Raw genomic sequence first — 20,431 nt, forward strand, 5'->3', positions numbered from 1 at the left:
CCGCGTATTAGACAAGAGCAAGTTCAGCAATGTTGTTTGAGTACGGGACCTTCCTATCCTCCTGGGGGCTTTCGTAATTTATCTATTGCTACATATTGCCGAGGCAGAACACCTTCTCCTAGGCGAAGGGCATTGATTAATTAGGGATGTCTTCCCATCCCCTCGAGCGTAGGTTCCGGGGCCAACAATTGCTCAGCGCAGAACAAAGCCCAGGTCGCTGCCATACGGCAGGTGGCAATCGTCTACGGCGAAGCTTGGCTTTCATGCAGGCAGGCAGATACACGCACATATACGGGACCGTGTGCCGGGACTGCACGACGTTGGGTGTGTCTCGATGTCGTACCAAGTCTCCGCGTGGTACAACGTGTTGACAGAGACCAGGAGATAAGGGGAAGCATGACCGTATTTTCCCCGTTGTTTCGCTTGCATCAACGGGTGATCGTCAACTCTCCCTTCGAGGGCGGCTATGGTCAGAGTCAGATTAAATTACAGGTAATTAGAGCGAATAAGGGTGCTGTCTAGCGCCCTACTCAATCGCTTTGGCTTGATTTAGAGTTCAAAAAAGTTCAAAACAATTCCCTCTGAGATGCAGCCGGGGGACCTATGATTACAACCTTATTATGCCCGGTAAAGCGAGGATTATCCATTCAGAAAGTACGTCCGTCCGTCCGCCTATCCAGCTCGCCGCTTCCCGCCATCGACCTCAGAAGGGCGTCTCCATCCGCTCGGAGATCTTTCTCTCCTCCAGGGCGCAGCTCGTACAGTATTCCGAAAACCACGCCCTCAGCGCCGCCAGCCGCCGCTGCTGTTGCTTCTCGCCGCTCCCTCCCGTGGCATCGTCGCCATCACTTGCCGACTCCCACGTCTGCGCCCCGGAGAGGAGACTCTGCACCGGCACCTGGCCCTTAACCCTCTCCTTGCCGCTGCCACTGTGCCCGCCGTCCTCCCATCTCCCTAGCAAGTCTTTGACCTGCTCGCACCGCCTCGTCTCCCCGGCCAACCAGCTCTCCCACTCCGACTGCACCATCTCGAGCTCGATCTTGTTGACGACGCGCATGGCGACGAGCAGGTCGTGCCGGTACGCGCCCATGCGCTGGCGCACCCGCCTCAGCCGGCGCGCCGTCACCTGGTTGGTGGTCGAGCCGAAGCCGGACAGGGGGCCGGCGCTCTGGTACGGCGCGTCGAGGCTGACGGTGGCGTTGAGGAGGGACTGGAACGTGTCGTAGCTGTTGGCGTGATGGCGTGTTATTAGCACGGAAGCTTGGAAGAGAGAACACAGGGGATTTGATTAGGGGCAGGAATCAGGGGCAGGAATCAGGGGCAGGAAAAGGAAGGGTTAAGGGGGGAAAAGAGAAAGAGAGAGAGTGTGTGTGGGTGTGTGTGTGAGAGAGAGAGAGAGAGAGAAATGGAAGGAAAAAGAAAAAAAGACGGGGAAACATACCACTGACTCCTCCCGCTGTCTTCCGGCCGATGCAGAGCAGTCCTGCCCGCCGCCTCGTCGAGATCGGCCAGGTAGATGGCCCTGCTCATCATCAGATTGGGCCCGACGCCGAGGCGGTTCATGTACCGCGCGGACCTGCGCTCGACCCACCACGTGGCGCCGGACTGGGAGATGACCATCAGGTTGTATGCGGCGCTGGTCGCCAGCAGCAGCAGGATCACCCGGTTCGCGCTGACGATCTTGAAGATCCTCCTCAGGCCGGCAAAGGCCCACATCATGACGCTCGTGATGGCGCTCTCCATGAAGGAGCGGCCCGTCTCGAGCATCATGTCGGCCAGCGTGCGCGGGCGGACGGCCGCCCCGCCCGACTTGAGCAGCAGCAGCTGCCCCTCCGGGGTGGCGTCCGGCTGGAAGACGACGACATGCTGCTGCTGCCCGATGTCGCCGTACACCTGGATGGCGCGCTTGGTGCGGCTGTGCGGGCCCAGCTTGCGCACCTGGTCGGTCGCCGCGTCCGCGAGCTCCTCGGCGTCGTTGGCCGCGTCGTCGAGCGCCTGGCGCTGGACCATGTTCTTGGAGAAGGGCGGCGCCTTGGACCAGTCGACCTTGGTGTAGATGGCGAGCTTGCACTTGGACTTGGCCAGGTGCGTGATAACCACCTTGGTGACGAGCCTGAAGGCGTGTGAGTGGGGGAGGTGCCAGGGGGTCTTGACGTGCGTGACGACGTAGGTGATGTGGTCGTTGAAGACGTCGATGGTCTGCGTGTCGACCACGTCGCCGGGCCTCTTGCGGCCGAGCACGTCGGCGTACTCGACCTTGAAGCGGAACTGCCGCCGCATGCGGCCGTGGTCCTGTAGCTCCCAGGGGTCCTGAGCGATCTCCTTGGCGCCGCGCCCAAAGTAGAGCTTGGGGAAGATGAAGCTCTTGTCGCCAAACAGCACGTGGAAGCACGACTTGGCGCTGATCTCGAAATGCCGCTCGGCCACGCTCTTGCCCATATCCTCGGGTTCGTACACCACCGGGTGCGTGGGTAACTGGACTTTGTGGACCGACGACTTCTTCAGCAGCCGGCGCGACGACCGGTAACGGCCGTGCGGGTCGTGGGCCCGTCTCGAGACCGGCCGTCCGGACGGCGTGCCGTCGTCGGCGGGCGTGTTGGACGACACTTCTTCCCAGCTCTCCACGCTGGGGCTCCGCCTGTCGTCCTGCTCCCTGTTGAGGGCGGACAGCGCGGCAATCAACTCGGACAGCTCCATCGGCTCGGCCGCCTGGAGGTTATCGACCAGGAGGTCGAGGCGAGACTGCAGCAGGGAGAAGTCTTCCAGAAACACCTTGATGGTGATGCGCGAGTATGCGATATCCGGCATGTCCTGGTTCAGGTGCAAGAAGACAAAGTCGCAGTCGCGGCCCGGCGCCGACGTCAGCTCGGCGATGCAGTCGAGGTGGATGGCGTACGCCACGACCAGGCCCAGCTGGTGGCCGTAGAAATACATGCGGTCCGGCGTGACGAAGACGCGCCCGTCCCCCGCCATCCCTGCTTCTTTGCCGTCCGAGGACGTGCTGGACCAGGCGGCATTGAACACCAGCACCGGCTTGTCGTTTACGGGAGCCGCCGGGAAGAAGAGTCTGAACTGCGCATACTGCGCCCTCAGCTCGGGCGGGTAGTTTGGCGGAAACGTATCCGGGGGGGGCTCTTTTCGGGCTTTCACGTCCGTGATCGTCGCATCCACGCTCACCGTCTTCCTGTGGCTGCTGGCTGACGCGGACGGCTTCTCGACGGCCGGGGCCCGGGGCGTGGCCGTGGCCGTGGCCACAAACGGGTCACTCATGTCGGGCTTGGGGGTGTGTGGCAGCGAAGGGCTGACGCAGTACATGGACGTGTAAGGGCTGCTGCCCCAGTAGTTGGCCAAGGCCGCGCTCGGCAGGGCGCGCGACGCTCCCGCGTTTGCGCTTGCTAGGATCGCGGTCTTGCTCAGGTTCGTCGTGACGGGCGGCTTCGCCAGGGTGACGGGGGCCAGGCTTCCCGGGGTGTAGTCCAGTGCGACGGAGCTGGGCACGCGCAGCGGAGGGGCATGTCCGATTTGAGGAGACGGGGCCGCGCTCGGGTTCGAGCTGCCTCCGGCTGGCCCCGAGGTTGACGTATCGGCCCAGCTCGTAAAAGCCGATTTTCGGTGCAGATCCAGCTTTTGAATGATGCGCGCCGCATGCTCCCGCCCGGACTCGCCGTCCTCCCGGCCAAGGTGCGTCGTGATGGCCCGGCGGGGAGGGGCATCGAAGCTTGCGCGCGCTAATCCGCCGTCCTGGCCGGGCACGGGGAGTGATGATTGCCGGTCGACCGTGGGGGGCTCGTCGATGTTGTCGAGCGTCTTGGCGGAGAAATCGGGAATGGACGGGGGAGTGACAGAGAAGACCGGGTCGGCTCCCCCTACGCGTGAGCTGCTCTGGTCCCGGCCCATGCTCGCCTCGATAGCTTTCTTCTTGGCCACCTCAAACACCTCGAGCCACTCGATCAGCTGGGCCTGCGTCTCGGCCTGCAGCATGATGGTCTGCGTCTTGGTCTTGATCTCGAAGCAGAACCGGCGCTCTTCCTGGACCGCTGGCCTCGCGCTGCAGAGCAAGACTCCGATCTCGTCGCCCTGGAGCACGCCCTGCGGGCCCTGGACCAGCCAGCCAAAGATGCCGTCTCGGCAGTAGTACCACCGGCGAACCCACGTCGTCCTGACGGGCTTCCCGGAGAGCACGCGCAGGAACAGCCAGCCCTGCTTCTCCGAGATGACGGCGGCCCCGTCTTTCCGCTGCATGCTCATGGGCCCCTTGGAGCCGAGGAAGGGCACGGTCGAGACGCTGTAGTCCTCGAGCTCCCTGGATGGCTTGTACAGGGCGAGCGTGCTCTCGCCGATGTCCCGCCTCGCGATCTGCAGCTCTCTCCTGAACACGCCCTCGGCCATATCCATCTCCCTCGCCCAACCCCGGATCCTCTCCAACTCATCCCACCAGGGGACCTGTTGCGGACGGCCGCTGCCGCTGCCGCTGCCGCTGCCGCCGCCAGCGCCTCCGCCGCCTCCGCCGGCAGAAGTCCGCCTCATCTCCCTCCCTACATCGGCGCAGATCCGCACCAGCAGCTTGTCCAGTCCGGCCCTCACCTGGGGCGCCAGCTGGCAGTAATCCAGGCTCGCCTTGAGGTAGGCACGGCGGGTCTCGAAGACGGCAAAGGCGTCCTCGCGCAGGGCGCTGGGCTCCTTGGTCTTGCTCTGGGCGGCGTAGCGGGCGATGGTGGCGTCGAAGGTCTTTTGGGCGGCGTCGAGGGCGCGGCGGGCCTCGCGGAAGTTGCGCAGGTCGCCCTGGACGAAGGCGCGGATCGGCTCGACGCCGGCGGGCTCGAGGCGGCGCACGACGGCCAGGACGCCGCCCCACCAGTCGCGAGCGGCGTCGCCGGCGCGGCGCAGGGCCGGGAGGGTGTAGTCGGCGTCGAGCACGGGCGAGTCGGCGGGCGAGGCGATGGCGGGCGGGGAGATCTTGGAGAGGTAGGCGCCGACCGTGTCCTCGAGCGCGAGCACGTCGTGCACGAGCTTGGAGGTGCTGCGGGCGTAGCTGTCGAGCCAGCGCTCGATGGCGTCGAGCTGGTCCGAGAAGTGCACGGCGGTGGCGCGGAAGGTGGGCGAGTCGAGCGCGGCTTCGTTGAGCATCACCGGAATGGCCGGGCCGGAGTGGGACGGTCGCGGAGGGGCTTCAGAGGGCTGGGACGAGGGCGGGTGAGACAATTGCCTGCTCGGGCCAGACGAGAACGTTGTCGTCGTGGCTGTCGCCGTGGTCGCCGTCGTCGTCGGGGGCATCGGTGCAGACGGTCGGAGGCCGGCGAGGGCTGCCGCCGGCGGGATCGTCGGTTCGTTCATCTCGAGATTCGAAGTTGCAACCGGCTAAGACAAGCTACCCCGTCTTTCCCGTGTTTCCCTTCGGAAACTGCTCCGGGTAAGCTCCGGGCTACACCGGTCGAGTTGCTCGAGTTGCTTGAAAGAGTGTCGGCGTTCGGATTGCGCGGCGATCGGGGCCAATCATCTGGATTCAAGCATGGTTCAGAATTCAGAATCCAAGCCCTGTTCCAATATGCCTTGATTTAAAAAAAAATCGCAAAGTTTATGCTTCGATGATCTGGCGGGAGGCGGTAGGAACGGGAGCCGGGGTGAGTGTGACGGGACGGTTAGGGGTATTGAATTGGTTCAGTTGGTTCGGGCGGTTGAGCATGCCCAATGACGTTTGTTTCAACTTGGCTGTGCCACGAGCCGTGCCTAAACCTGGTAAGTTGTCTAACTGCAAGGAGTAATTGCGAGTCTTAACTTACACCCAAGTCGAAAAGTACTGTACCTTTAGCAGATGCACCCCAGTGGTTCCTCAGGCAGGGACGCTCGCCATTCTTGGACCACTCACAAGCGCATCTTAACCCGCACAGTGCGCCACTACGCAGTGCTGCCCTCCCCAACACAGCCATATCCAGGGCACCATATCCAGGGAATTGAGGGCAATGCATGTATGTATGTACGGACTACAGTACTGTACATACAAAGTATGCCTATGCCCCCAACCGACAATCACCGGATGGTCAGAACCGTAGTCGAGCAACAGGTGCAGCTTTGGCCAAAGTCCTCTGAGAGTATCCTGTAAGAAACCATTTCGCCTACACAAGGTCGGGCTCCTCAGCGACTAACAGGCCAAACAAGCCATTGCCCAACCCCCCGGACATTGCCATGCAGCACTGCTTTCCCTTTCTTTCTTTCTTTCTTCCTTCCTTCCTTCCTTTCTTTCGTCCTTTCTTTCCTTCTTGTTCCCTTTTGCCTTGCTCTTTTACTCTCTTTTCCCCTTGAAAGTCTTGGCAGCCCTCCTCGCGTTCCCAGGACCGCCAACAATCCCATCATTGCTGGTTCTTCTCCTCGTCTAAGGTGCTCGGGAGCGCATACGTCCTTAACACGGCTCTATCTCGTCCCAGAAGACAGACTCTGGCCGGAATCTCGCCCCTCAGCTTGCTCGCCCTCTGGACCTCCATCTGGATAGGCGTGAAGCCAGACGCGTTGGAGAAGGCGTAAGACGACGTGACTATGTCTTTCCGTGTCCCACCAAGTTCCAACATAGGAGGCGTCTGCCCTTCGACATGCTCTTGATAGGGCATACGGGCTGATTGGTACGCAATCCGTAGGAGAACCGACTTTGGTTCCTCTGTCTGCTCGTTAGCTTCAATATGCTTGCCTGACTTGTAGATACTTTCCTTGCCTTTTTGGCTGCACAAGACCAACAAGGACTTGTCGTCGAGAAACTTGAAGTCGACAATGGTTGCGCCGTCCGGCAATCCGAGCCCACATGCCCTTGTTGCGGTTGCTTCGCCGACACCGCCGCTAAGTGGGACATCGGAACGAACAATGTAAACTGAACAAGATGTTAGCTTCCGATGAACGCAGCTTTCGAGACAACTTGGACAGACTTCTCGACTTATCATCTTCTAGTACCACGGCGGTGAACACCCTGGTTGAATGATTCTGAAATATCGCCCTGTTAGCATACTCCAACTTAAGCTGCCCCCTATGGTCGAAGCGCTCACCCTGTTGCCGGTGCGTCCCATCCAGAGATGGTGCTTCCAAATTTTTCTCCCGACCGATACTTCTGTCGCTCGACCGAACTCAACACCCTGCTTCTCTGAATTGGCGATACCCTCAAAAACAGCATTCGCTTTAGCAGTCAGGTAGTTCAACTGGAAGCCGATCCGCGGCAGGACCTTCATATAGGACCTGCCTGCGTCATGCTCCCGCAGCTGCTTGTCAAGTAAGTCCGTCAAAGAGAGGCCGGGCGTAACCATCTCCCGATCCCTGATGTAGTCCTCCTTGGCCACCTCTTCAAGGTGTAGTGCCAACGGGCTACTGGCCAAGTAATACCGGATGTACGACAGTACTTTCGGGTGGTCCATTGTCGCTTCTTTTTCGGAGAGCTCCTCGGCGTGTGATGACGACCCTTGCTTGTCGATTTCAAGCCGCAACCAGGTCGAGAACGCGCCGAAGTGCTCCAGCTCGTCCATGACGATGGTCAGCACCCTGTGGGCTGTCATCATCAGACATGAGACGATGTCTGTAAGCTTGCGCACTTGATCTTCATCGAACCCGATGGCCTCCTCCGGACCGTAGAAGCGGGCGATGCCGAGCAGACGGCTAAGAATGACACCGCATCTCTCTAAGGCTGGGATGAAGTTGCCGTGGACTAGGTCACGGAGACCTGTCAGGCCGGCTACTACCGCCTTCTCCCAGCGCTTATGTCCCTGGCCAGCAGTGAGTATGGATATTCGGTATGCGAGGGCTGGTCAGCACTCACTCGATCCCCAAGCGTGTCCAGGAGCCACTCTTTCAAGGGTTCGAAAACGTGACCCGTCGCTGCCGTATGGTAGAGTGCCTGAACCACCGTCATGCTGCCGCTTGGTAGCCTCTTGAGGTCATCCTCAACTCCGGCCATGAAGCGTCTGGGTAACTCCTGGGTTGACTGCCACTCGTTGGCCATGTGCGACAGTGTCGCCTTCAAATACCGCAGCAAGTTCTGAAGCGACGTTACTTTAGACGCCAGAAGCGAAAGGTTGACCGGTGAATGGTCAAGGAACCCGAGACGCATCGGTAACAGATAGAGCCTCGTACCGTCTCCAGCCCGTGGTTGAAGCAGCAGCATATGCGTGGAACTCTCGGCTCGTGAGCTATGCCCACACAGCTCGAGTGTTACCTCTCCATGGTGCGGCGTCTTTAGCGTCCCGACCACGAACGAGTCGTTGAGGCTGAGATGTATCCCGCCATCAGCCGTTCCCACAACCATGACGTGGACATTGTCCGCATCCTCGGCCTGGCATGGACGGAAGAGAGTTTCCAAAGATGCTGTTGACGAGAAGAGAAACATATCGTCCCTGTCCAGGTCAGCGTGGCAATCCCACCCTGCGACGCTGGGAGACTTACGCTGCGCCCCCGGCGGGCAACGGGCTCAATTTTGGTAGCGCCGTCTCGGCCTCCAAGAAGATCAGCTCACGCGGCAAATCAACTGCCACATCACCTGTCCTCTCTCCATCTAGCAAAATCCTCCTCTCGTCTGTCCCTACCTGCCCATCACCCTTTCCTCTGCGTCGTCGACCCTCCGCTGTGACATTCCTCCTCCAAGCAATGAAGACAATCCTTCCGCCGTCGGCAGCGCCATCACCACTGCCACGACATTCGTCAGAGACCCTGATCTGGTGTACCGCCTTACCACCCTCCAACCCCATCAACCTCACCACCCCATCACTCCATCCCGCAGCGAGGACTTGCCCTACATACCAAGGTCAAGTCAGTACCTGTCCTACCATCAGAACCGCCCGACGGAACACTGCAAGGCAAAAAAAGTACATCGGAAGAAAAAAGAAAACAATTAGACAGGAAAAAAGAGAAGAGAGTAGAGAGAGAAAAGGCAAAACGTTACCGTCCTCCCTCCAAGCGATTGCCTCCACCTTCCGCCCACCCCTTTCCAAATGCTTGGACACCAGCCCCTGATCGCCAGCGCGCCAGACATGCAAGGCCGCACCGGCCTCGCCAACCGTGACGGCTAGGGCAATGACCGGGTTACACGCGAGATGGCTGCCTGTTGCCGGGGCGGGCAGGGCGGTAGTGCCGAGCAGTGGGAGTTCGGCCAGATGGTTTCGGGGGGGCGAGGTCGGATCGGCCGCCATTCTTTTCCTCTGTCCGCTCTCCCCCCCTTGTTTTTTTCTTTGCTAAATGCGGGGAGGGAGGGAAAGTTGGCGGGTTGGCTGCGTTATCAGTCGTGTATGGAGTTTGATTGCTGTGACTGTTCTATGTGTGAGTCGAGCGAGCTGCGCTGTTATACGCAGTGGAAACAATTGTTGTCAGAGAGGGTTGTTTCGCGACTCTTCTAGAGCCATTATCTGGCTTGCATCGGGCATCCAGAAGACAGCCACAAGAAATCAAATTGATTTGGCCCGAGACTGGTATTTGTCAAACATTCGGATGCTTCTTCCATTTGCTGGAGGATGTAGGCAGTGGCTCCTGCGTTGAAAAGACCAAGCCTGATCAATGTACAAATTCGCACTGTGCTTTGGTAACTGCGACTTACCGCCTTGGGGAATGGACCAAAACACTTTCCGATTTGTGTTGTCGAAACATGAAGCATGATTATAGGACTGTAGAAATGGGATATTTTTTCCTGCCGCCTCTAACCACGCGACGCTCCAAGACACCGGCCGCTCAAGCGCCTAACATTCATCCATCAATCCATTCAGTCATTCTCCCCTGCCCTTCATTCGATTACGTAGGACTCGGCAACCGACTTGATCTCCTTGGAGAAGGTGACCTCCTCGTTCATTTCAATCAGCTCAACCGATTGAACCTATGTTCATTGGTTAGTTGGTGCCTTTTTCACCGATTCACACAAGAGACACTTACATCGACATCAACAAACGGCGAAGTCTTAGTGAACCGCACTTGCATCGGGAAGAACTCGTCCTCGTCCTCGGTCTGCGCCTCGAACTCGAACGCTCCGCTCGAGTTCTCCTCACTGACGGCGCCGATCGACCACTCCAGGCTGTCACCAGACACCTCATAAACGGCGTCGAAGCTGGAAATCGAGGGCTCTGCACTCCTAAACGGAACAACGACGCTGACATCCTTGAGAGTGTCGTTGCCAGACAACTCGTACTCGATCGTGAGTGTGCAGTTGCCCTCGGAGCCCTTGTTGACCCAGACGGTAAAGCTGATTGGGAGCACACTTGCGTCGTCCGCCTTGGGAGCCGCCCGCCACCGGAGGACGCCCACGGCATTGTTCACCGGGAAACCCCGTGCCAAGTTGGCCATTTGGATGGCCCTGGAACTATTGAATGCGTTCTTATCCACGTTGGGATGCGTCCGGAACTGCGCGCCATGTGACGGCGTGGCGTTGAGGTTCAGTTTGAGCTTGGTCAGAGAGGGGTCTGACACACGCAACGACAGGTCGCCGCTGACAGAGAACGAGTTCAGCGTGCCTTCCCTGGAGATCTTGGCTGTGATGACCTCGTTGATTGTAATGTGGATAGCATCCCGGTCTAATGACGACGATGCTCGAGGAGCGGATGACGGCTCCGCAGCAGACGGGGTAGCAACGGGAACGAGAGGCGTATCTTCCACGGGGCCCAGCTCTGTTTTTACGCGCTCGAACATATCCGTCGTCTTGGATTTCTTGCCCAATTGCATGCCCTTGCCCCTTGGCGCGGTGAACCTGTTCTGGTTAGCTTGTGCACACGGTTGCCGTCCCGCTAACATTAACGTACTTGGACTTATTCTTCTCGGCCTCGTAGGTATCGTACGTCTCGGTGACGGCGGGCCTCACTGGCGGGGTGTATGTCGGGTATACGGGCGGTCTGCTCATGCCGCCACCCCGACCGCTCCTCCCAGACTCTTTGCGTTGCATCTCCAGCTGCTTGGCCTTCCGCTTGCGCTCCTCGGTGGCCTCGAGCTCCTTGTTCTGTATCGCGGCCGCGTTAGCAGCCGAGTCACGTTCTGTGGTAGCGCGTAGCAACGTACCCGCGCAATAATCTCCTGGATCCGCTCTTCGTGACTGTCCATCTCCAGGAACGTCTTGATTTGGCTTATGGTCAGGTTCTCTCGGTACCCAAGCGTCACCAGCTCATCAAATGCACTGATCAGCTCATAGGCATTCCTGAGAATCTCCCGTTCGTCGAGGCTTCTGCACGTGCTAGTCACAACCTGGGCGAACAGGTGCAGCGAGTTGATGTCCTGGAGGATGTTGGACTGCTTGTTGGTGATAAGCACCATGTACAGCTCATCCAGCGGCTGGTACACGAATCGGACATTGTCCTGCTCGACAGTCGTGTGCTGCGTTCCCGAATTCGCCGCTTTGGGGAACGATGCCAGGAGGGCTTCGATGCGCGACCGCTTGATGTCGTGGAATGCCCTCGCGAGCACGGCCTTGCCGCCGCGGGTGCAGATGGACGCAGCAAGGACGACCTGGTAATTGTTGTTAGAACTCCGCGAGCGCAAATGGAGGCAAAGTCAACCTACCATCTTGATAGAGCTTGCGGATTGCTGTGGTGCTGCGAAGGTGTGGCCGTCTTTCGACTCCTTTTAGGACACCGGAGCCGCTGTCAATGGCAATGGCACAGTGGTTGATCTGGCTTTCGGCCACTTGCCGCCCGAGGGGCTGACAGCTGGCAGAATGGCGGGAAACCTTACGTGTTACGCTGCACGTGCCCTCGCAATTAGTTAGAGAGGCTGATGCTAGCTGAATGCGGCACCTTCCTTGGGCTGCGAGCGCGTTTCTGATTTCCAACCTCAAACTAACTCGCCACATGTCCCGAAACCCTTCAGCAGTTCCATCATACAAACGACCCAGATCTACCTATTTTGATAGGCCGTGATTTTCCACGCCAACCGCAAATCTTGGTCCACCGGAGGATATCTACCGTCTGCGATTTGACCCCCCGGTCCAACATCCTTTCTGGTGTCACCCGCTTCATTTTCGCTTGAGCGGCATCGAAGTTGTTCCGTTTACATGGTGGCGGAGAACGTCAAGCGGCAAACATCCGAACTCTTCTTAGTGCGCGAGACCGGCATACACGCCCACCCATCACACCCGAGGCCGACCGTTCTTGCTCAAGGATTCGGATTCCATCCCACGTCGCGTCTCGATCCCCATCAGCGCCACCCCACTGCGTGCCTCCGACGTCGTCTCGAGAGTGTCAGCTCGTTACCAACGACTGGTGCCAGTTTCACTACTTTTCCAAAGCGGTGTATGCGAATAGGCTCGTTTTAGCAAAGCAGTCACCCCGACTCACCCACAGATCTCTTGCATTCGACATTTGGCGTGCCCCTGGCTACTCGCACAAGATTTACAATGGAACATGCCGGGCTATCTGTGGACTCGGGGCCTCCCGACCAACTGGATCTAGGGTTTCAGTTAGACCTGAAGGCAAACGCCGAGCATGATGATCTTGACGCGAAGAGATATGATCTCGGCTTGGATAGGTCATACGAGGATCCCGAGCAAGCCCTCCCCGGCGAGGACCCCGAAGATGCATACGAGGAAATGGAGCAACTTTCCGCTGAGGAGGCTTCCGACGATGTCGATGCCGAGCCAGAACTCGATCTGACAGTTTCTGAAGCCCACCAAGCCACGGCAAGTGGCGAGCACATTCAAAACACAGAACTTGCCGACAGTGATGCCAGAGACAACGTGGAGTACCAAGACGAAATTGGGTACGAGGACGACGACCACCTAGCCACTGGCGTCAATGCCGGTGAGAGCAACACAGAGGCTGGCGAAGCGGACGGTGGGTTGCCAAGCATCCCGTCTGAGACGCACTTGGAAGCCGCTTCCCAGACCGACGACAGCCACCACGAGGCTTCAATACAGGAGAACGATGAGTCTTGGAATCGAGGAGACATTGACCTCGAGCCACATAATGAGAACACGGAATCACAGGGCTCACTTAGCCACACCAATGAGGCAGAGCCCTCCGAGCATGAACAGGGTGGCCTGGATCCTGTGGATGAATTTACGCCTGAACAGTGCAACGCTGATCATTACGACGGCAACCTCGAAGAAGAGCTTGAAACCCTTGCTCACACAGTCTCCGAAATTCCCGACATCGAGGTCATCTACAACCAAGAGTGCTACTCTTTGTTTGGGACCTCGGATGACGATCCTGATTCCTACTTCCTTTCCGATGTTAAGGACCTGGATCGTCCACTGTCACAATTCCTCTCTGCTCTTCGGGCTGTTATCTCTGAGGAGATTGCGCCTTCAGATGAGCTGCTGATTCGTTTCGACCCCCTTGACCTCGAGTTTGGGGAGCGGTCAAATGCGAAATTCCTGAACCGCACTTTCCGTGAGATTCTTGATTGCCATTCTACGCTACGCCGAGTACCTGGCGTGTCCGCAGATCCTGTCATCATCCTGACGGTACGGCGGGATAGCGAGGAGCATTTTCTTGAGATTCTTGCCGACGCTGAGCGGGTCAAGAATTGCTCTCCTGATGCGGATGATTCCGAACTGTCGGAGAACGCTGATGAGAGAAGCCGGACAAGCGCCCTGGATGTCCATGATGAGGCGTCCGAGAGGGCAGACCCGGGTGATTATGAAGACGAAGGTGGAGATGCTGCCGCGAACCATCTTCAAGAAAGTGGACCGCTTGAATCTGAAGTAGCCCTCGATCACGAAGACGTGGCGGAAGAGCATGAGCATGAGCATGTTCCTCAGCATTCAACTAGCGAACGAGAGTTTGTCGCGGAGGAGCACATGGAGGACCCGCGCAGTTGGGAAATCCACGATACAGCAGAGCATGTCGGAGACGTTCCCGGCGAGGAGACCCTCGAAGCAGAGGAGCACACTAAAGAGGCTCCCGACGAAGAGAATCTCAACACAATGGAGCATTTTGAAGATGCCCCCGGCGACGGGACTCTCGATGCAGAGAACAACGTTGAAGAGGACAACGTTGAAGAGGCTCCCGACGAGGAGACTCTAGATACTTCGGAGCACTTCGAAGATGCCGCGGGTGAGGTAATTTCCAATACAGAGGAGCACAATGGAGAGACTCCCGACGGAGAGACTTTTGGTTCAAATGAGGATTTGGAAGTGGCTCCGGATGAGGAAGTTCCCGATGCAGAGGAACACCTTGAGAATGTTCCCGGCGAGTCACATTCTGAAGATATTGGCGAGAGCGGATCTTGGAATGAACAGACCGGGGACGATTCAGGTGTTCCACAACACCCTCTCGAGGAGACCGACGAGCATGATTATCACATGGCTGAGCAACATGATGATGGGTCTGTCGAGGAGTCTGCTGAGGTTCCAGGCTCCAGTGCAGTTGAAGCTGCCGTTCCCGAAGACGGTGAACCCGAGCACGGAGCGGACTCAAACGGTAAATACCTTCTTTCTCTTCTCCCAGCAACTTCCACCCCCATTGTTCAGTCATCCGCCACGCCTTTTTGTTCTTCGGATGAAAGTCCCCTCAGTGTATTGATCAAAACTGAGCGCCAAGGCTATGACTCCAAGTCTGGAGAAGCACCCAAGCTGTCAGGAACATCACAGCAGCCTGCTCTGCCAGCCTTCGGCTCTAACAGTACGGTTAAGGAACAAGGGTTTTCGGAGATTGTCTCTCCGGACGACGGAGATGAAGTGACGCGTGGCGGCGACTTAGAGCACAAAGCTTCCATGTCTGGATCGCGAGCGCAGAGCTTAGCCTCCCCGAGACATGGAACCATTCCCAAGTGGGTTTGTGCCAGCTCTTCAGAGCCTCTCTGCACGAGCAAAGCTCTTCAGCCCAGCAACATTACTGTGACCGTCTTATCCGATGCTAACAAACTCGCTTATCAAGATAACGACCTTATACTCGCATTCGATGATGAGCCTGATCCATCCACCATCAACGAAGATGCGGACGAAGATGGCGAGTATGCGATCACGTATGATGCTACAGACACTGCACCCGGCGAAGCCGAGCGCGTTCGGGAGCTAGCTACCGCCGCGACCTCAGGCGAATCCGCCGGTAAGAATTTAGGAACTGGAGCCCCTTCCGACACAGCGGTGGAAACGGCGTCCGTCCACACGAGTACGACAATGGACGGCGATGAGGAGATCGACTACAACCCTGAGGAAACAGCAGACGATGCATTTGCGCCAAGGAATGACAGGTCGCAACAGTCGGTGGTTCCCGGCGTCAATCACGACGAGATTGACTGGGAGAACGACGAGGATGAGTACGAGGAACGACTAGCGTCTCAATATGCTAGTGTCGACCATGAGGAGTCGAAGGAGAGTGTTTTGGCCTCACCAGGCGGCTCTGGCAAACGAAGCCGGACTGACGAGGAAGAAAGTCTTGCCGACAAGACCGGTATGCCGTCATTGCCCTTTTCAAAAAGGATGCGCATTTACTGACGGCAACACAGACCACAAGCGTCGTCGGACTTGATGGCAGACGTGCGCGCAGCGCCCCACTATGTTTCTGGATCCGGACTTGGTTGTAGTTCAACCTTGCACCGGACTGTAATCCCCCAGTTCCTTCCTTATCCCATCCTATATCCGACATTGACATTGATATCCCGGCAAACTCATAATTACTCTCTAGGAACTTGACAGGTAAGTTGCGGCACGAAGATTCCAGAAAAGGACGGCACTTCTGGGCCTCTACGTCCCGATCAACATTGATAGACTTGTTCTGCTCGAGACCCGATATGCCGACGTGCCAATAGCCATTAGAAGCATGGTTAATCAATTCCGACGCCGAGCCGGGATGGCGCCTTAACAGCGCGTCTAACACAGCATCTTAACCGACCTTTCCATGTGTAGGACTACTGAACTTTGGAGTTGGTGGCTCTCAAAACAAGGTTGATGGGGCACGGATCTGGGCTGTAACCCTTGATTCTCAGCAGTCGGGCACTTAGCTCAGTCGGGAACGGTCGTTCAGCCGCAGGGACTGTTTTGTCGTCGGGGCTAGGCTGATCTCGGAGTTTATCTTGCGATACGATCCTTGGGGTGATAGACGGGCCGGCGTTCAATGCCAGTGGGGTGGCGAAGAGATGGGCTAGCTTTCCTTTTTCTTTTTCGGTGTTCTTCTGTCACCCATGAGTGATGGCGCTGGTGTGTTAAGTTTTACCCTACCCGGTTTGTGTTGGTAGTGAACAGTTGCTCTAAAGTTATGGGCCCGTGACGATCTCATCAGAAATGCAGAAGGAGCACTCGCTCGGTACCACCTCTTTGTCTTACTGCTAGTCTGCGAAGCGCAAAGGAAAGCCCTTCGGCACCGCAATGCTACCACGCCGTACTTGGTCTTGGCTGCTTAGAGACGGGTCTTTGGTCATTGGGGTTGCAAAGAGCCTCTCGGCGAAAGCATGAGTTAGACTCTGAGAATCAAAGAAACATGTGAAGACTCGGGCTTTCCAGAATGAGAAAACGGGCCGCTTTCAACTCCAAACCTGCAAGGCCTAGGGGTATCGATCGAGTTGAAGTGTGTATGGTTGGATTAGTTACTCCGTACTTGCTGCGTAGTTGGCAGGTCATCCTAATGGCAACTGCATATGCAAACAATTGGACTGCCAGTGTGTTGCAATGGTTTCAGATGTTTTTGTCTGTACAACCTCTGGTCCGAGTCCTGGGCATTCTCAACAACCCGGACTTTTCTGGCCGGTGGTTTTCCCCATCGGAGAGTTCAGCAGGGAGTGGAGAGACTTACGTGGACTCATTGCGGCCCAAGAACGTCTGGGGCCGAGGAATGGCTCTCGTTGGTCCCACTCTGGTATGGTTGTGAAATTCAAACCAACCAAAACTCTTCAGTGGAAAGTTTTCTTGATCTCTACAATTACTCCGTACCCTTGGGTGAAAATTGGGAGTCGGTCTCCGCTGAGTAAAGATGGGTATCCGGCGGGTTTGTGAGAAAATATCAGTGTGTTCTGGGATCTCGCGTAGTGCACGAGTAGGGTAGTGCTAACTTAAAGTTCGATCCGGTCAAGATTAACGTGTTAGGGCCCGAGGTCTAGTTATTTGCAATCCGTTAACACAGTTCTTAGTGTCTTTGCTCCGGACGCTAACTAGCGCGCGAAGAGGACTTGGGCAGTGGTTCGACGATCGGGTCGCCGGTCGCCGGGCCGGTCGGGCTGGTGGGCTGGTGGGCTGGTGCGATCCGGCGCGTGCTAACATGAGTTGACTCTGCTGTCTCCGTCCGTAGTGTAGTTGCTTCGTGGGGTCACGGGGGGGTTCTGGGGATCTGGCCACTCCCGCCTCAAGGCACGGCGTCGGCCAAGGCAGGGGTTCCTCTGCCTGACCAGGGGTTGCTCGAGGTTCTTGAAACGCCGCCCGCCCCCAGACCTCTCTCGCACCATTCAGCGCAGCAGGGGCCTTGAATGAAACTTGAACTCTCCACGGCGCGAAAATAGCTGTCGCTGGCCACACTGACTGTCGTCGCGAAAAGGACCAAGGGACTCGCTCATTTTTTGGTCGACCGCCACAATCGCAGCTTTGCATTTGTGCAGGACGAAAAGAAAAAGAAAAAAAAAAAAGAAGCAAAGGGGAAAAAAAAGAGCCCCAAGGGCCCAACGCAAACGCCGGACGAAATTCGACTCGACTCCATTGTGTCCTCTTCCGACGACCGACGGGAAACAAGTAGGCCAGTGAACGGGACAAAACGACAAAACAACAACAGCTCCGGAAAGAGACAAACGTGCACAATCGGCAGAACCCGAATGTTCCGTTGCCAATAGCCATTCTATAGTCTCTCATTCCTTCTTACTTTCTTTTCTCTCTCGTTTTTCCGAACCCTCGCCCGGCGCGAGCGCAGTGCCCCTCTCTTTTTTGTCCGCCTCGGTCTGTCGCTTTGGCTGGACTCAATCCCGGTAGCCGATTGCCGTCTGCCCCTGCGCACGCTCGTTACAAGTTGCCTCCGCTTTCGACGAGATGCTTGAAGACAAGTACGTCTCCCTCCGGGGCGCAAACTGTCTTGTCTCAACGGCGCGGGACGAGAAGACAGGTCAGAAACTGACATGGACGGCTTAATCGCAGGTACATCGGTCTGGCCCTGGCCATGACCTCGAGTTTAGCCATCGGTATGCGCCTCGCCCATTGGTTGCATGACAAATGACAAAGGCTTCAAGAGCGCTAACGGCCGGGAACCGCAGGCACCAGTTTCGTGATCACCAAGAAAGTACGGCGTCCCCCAACCTCTTCGGACCAGTGAAACGAGATCCTCGCTACTGGGGAGATATGTACCACGTACGCCCGAACCGGAGCGGTCGTGCTGACCACGGAACTTTCAGGGTTTAATGCACGCAGAGGAGCGGCATGGATTCGAGGGCGATGGGTTCGTCTACCTGCGAAGCCCGATATGGTGGGCCGGTATCATCTGCTGTACGGACTTCCTCTCCCATGGCTAGGCCATCGCGACAGGCGCGCTAACGGCCGTTCACAGTGGTGCTCGGAGAGGTCTTCAACTTTGCGGCATACGCTTTCGCGCCCGCCATTCTCGTCACACCACTAGGCGCCTTGTCCGTCTTGATAGGGGCTGTCCTAGGTGCCTACTTTCTCAAGGAAGAGCTGGGGACTCTGGGCAAGCTGGGGAGCGCAATCTGTCTGATCGGTGCGGTGATCATCGTCTTACACGCCCCTCCTGACGAGGAGATTGAGACCGTCGACCAGATCCTTAACTACGCCATCCAGCCGGGTACGCACCCGTCTTAACCCCCAGCCACACAGCACAACCCAACACCCCCTTCTCCCTCACGTAGTCACCCTGCTGACTAGGGCCAGGTTTCCTTTTTTATTCCCTGGCCGTCTGCATCTTTGCGGTTGTAATGATCTACAAGGTCGCCCCGATCTACGGGAGAAGGAACCCCCTCATCTACCTCAGCATCTGCTCTACTGTCGGTTCGATTTCGGTCATGGCTGTCAAGGCATTTGGCATCGCGCTGAAGTTGACCTTTGCGGGCCACAACCAGTTCACGCATCCTTCGACCTACGTCTTCATGATTATCACTGCGGTCTGCATCCTGACCCAGATGAATTACTTCAACAAAGCGTTGAGCCAGTTTCCTACCAACATGTACGTTCCTTGCTTGGGTATTTTGCTCGCGGGCTTCGTCACGCTAACCTTCCCCCTCTCAGTGTCAACCCGCTCTACTACGTCACCTTCACCACTGCCACGCTGTGCGCCTCCTTCATTCTTTTCAAGGGCTTCAACACTACCGAAGCAGTCAACACGCTCTCCCTCATCTGCGGCTTCCTCGTCACATTCACTGGCGTCTACCTCCTAAATCTTAGCCGCAGCGATCCCAACGGCACCAAGATGCTTGCACGCCGCAGCAACGGCGACATCACGGGCACCGACATGATTTCGAGCATCCAGACGCGCATGAGCATGGAAGCCCGCCGGTCGCACGGCGGCGGCGTCGGCGGAAGCCGGATGAGCACCGGCAGCAACCGCGACCGCGAGGGTCTCATCCGCGCCTACGACGAGGAGGAGAGCGCCGGCGGGTTCGGTCTCGGCGACCTCGCCGAGGACACGGACGAGGAAGGGGGCGATGACCCGCGCTCGCCCATGATGCAAAACTTTCCCACCCAGAGGGGAAACGGGCACCCGCCAAACGGCGGCACGAGGGCCGGACCGGCGCGCCTCGGGGTGAAGCGCACGAGTGACTCGATAGAGTTGCAGAATCGAAAGCCGGGCGAGAGGTGATGGGTGATGATGGTTGATGACGGCGCTTGGAAACCAAATTTTTTCTTCTTCTTTTTTCTTCTTGCCTCTTTTGGCCGAATTGAACTTCTTTTCATCGTTTTGCTTGCTGGCTCCGTTCGGCGGGCCCTCCATTTTGCCTCGTTTGGAAGCACCCGGCCACTACTAATTTGTGGTGCTTTTTCCACGTTCGATAAACGGGATACGAGACAGAGAGACAAACACACAGAACCACCGCGTCTGTATTCTCTAGTGCCGCAGTCGAGTTGCGGTTCGAGCCAGCCAGGTACGCGCCAGGTACCGGGCTAGCGAAATAATCTAGCCCAGCTCTTACAGATGACGTGGTGCCCTAATGTCCACACAGTCAGGCTGTGGAAGAGGGAGGTTACACCAAGGCGGTAGAGCGCTGCTGTTTCTACTCTCTTAGGCGCGGAGGTCTTGGCATATTGTATATTTCTGTTTCTCCTTTTCTCTTTTCTCTCGGGGGATTGATATGACGGACGTGGAATCTTGGGCGAAGATCATGATGGGAAACGGCGGACGGGCGCGGAGGAGATCAATGGGGGGAGCAGGAAAGCGAATTTCAGTCAATTGGGCAGGAGGGGTGGTCGGTATTGGGGACGGTTTCTTGATGCCAGAGGTCTTCTCACGACCTTTATTCGAACTTTGGCAGGCGAGCAGGCGGGCAGGCAATGCGGCGGCACATTGCACTTAGGCGTTGCTGGGTAGCTTATATTCGGTCAAGACAATTGCTGGGGGAGAAGGAAAAAGGGGGGGGG

At 57.4% G+C, this 20,431-nt stretch overlaps 5 protein-coding genes across 5 annotated transcripts; 2 read left to right on the forward strand and 3 right to left on the reverse strand.

Annotated features, from left to right (window-relative positions):
• Window positions 1-459: 459 nt before the first annotated feature.
• Window positions 460-5,566, reverse strand: P884DRAFT_281667 (uncharacterized protein). The gene is made up of 2 exons (XM_069443558.1): window positions 1,442-5,566; window positions 460-1,226 (listed from the first exon to the last, which is right to left on the reverse strand). Exons 1-2 carry the CDS (start codon window positions 5,332-5,334, stop codon window positions 704-706), a joined length of 4,416 nt encoding a protein of 1,471 aa, XP_069301608.1. The 5' UTR covers window positions 5,335-5,566; the 3' UTR covers window positions 460-703.
• A 781-nt stretch (window positions 5,567-6,347) lies between these two features.
• P884DRAFT_189796 (anaphase-promoting complex, cyclosome, subunit 4-domain-containing protein) lies at window positions 6,348-9,155 on the reverse strand (the record flags this gene model as incomplete). The annotated part of the gene is made up of 6 exons (XM_069437464.1): window positions 6,348-6,856; window positions 6,912-6,966; window positions 7,029-7,736; window positions 7,790-8,363; window positions 8,413-8,758; window positions 8,909-9,155. 6 exons carry the CDS (start codon window positions 9,153-9,155, stop codon window positions 6,348-6,350), a joined length of 2,439 nt encoding a protein of 812 aa, XP_069301609.1.
• Window positions 9,156-9,739: 584 nt separating this feature from the next.
• Window positions 9,740-11,499, reverse strand: P884DRAFT_265885 (uncharacterized protein; the record flags this gene model as incomplete). The annotated part of the gene is made up of 5 exons (XM_069441982.1): window positions 9,740-9,829; window positions 9,886-10,693; window positions 10,746-10,939; window positions 10,999-11,442; window positions 11,497-11,499. 5 exons carry the CDS (start codon window positions 11,497-11,499, stop codon window positions 9,740-9,742), a joined length of 1,539 nt encoding a protein of 512 aa, XP_069301610.1.
• An 829-nt stretch (window positions 11,500-12,328) lies between these two features.
• P884DRAFT_265886 (uncharacterized protein) lies at window positions 12,329-15,404 on the forward strand (the record flags this gene model as incomplete). The annotated part of the gene is made up of 4 exons (XM_069441983.1): window positions 12,329-14,354; window positions 14,475-14,981; window positions 15,018-15,326; window positions 15,382-15,404. The coding sequence occupies 4 exons, from the start codon at window positions 12,329-12,331 to the stop codon at window positions 15,402-15,404; spliced, it is 2,865 nt and encodes a 954-aa protein (XP_069301611.1).
• Window positions 15,405-17,608: 2,204 nt separating this feature from the next.
• On the forward strand, window positions 17,609-19,900 carry P884DRAFT_4603 (magnesium transporter NIPA-domain-containing protein). Its single transcript, XM_069445910.1, has 7 exons — window positions 17,609-17,895; window positions 17,987-18,030; window positions 18,103-18,128; window positions 18,241-18,331; window positions 18,393-18,644; window positions 18,731-19,022; window positions 19,085-19,900. Exons 1-7 carry the CDS (start codon window positions 17,882-17,884, stop codon window positions 19,653-19,655), a joined length of 1,290 nt encoding a protein of 429 aa, XP_069301612.1. The 5' UTR covers window positions 17,609-17,881; the 3' UTR covers window positions 19,656-19,900.
• The last annotated feature ends 531 nt before the right edge of the window (window positions 19,901-20,431 follow it).

Source organism: Thermothelomyces heterothallicus, assembly GCF_042370625.1.
Source record: "Thermothelomyces heterothallicus CBS 202.75 unplaced genomic scaffold P884_scaffold_1, whole genome shotgun sequence".
Classification (NCBI taxonomy): Eukaryota; Fungi; Ascomycota; class Sordariomycetes; order Sordariales; family Chaetomiaceae; genus Thermothelomyces; species Thermothelomyces heterothallicus.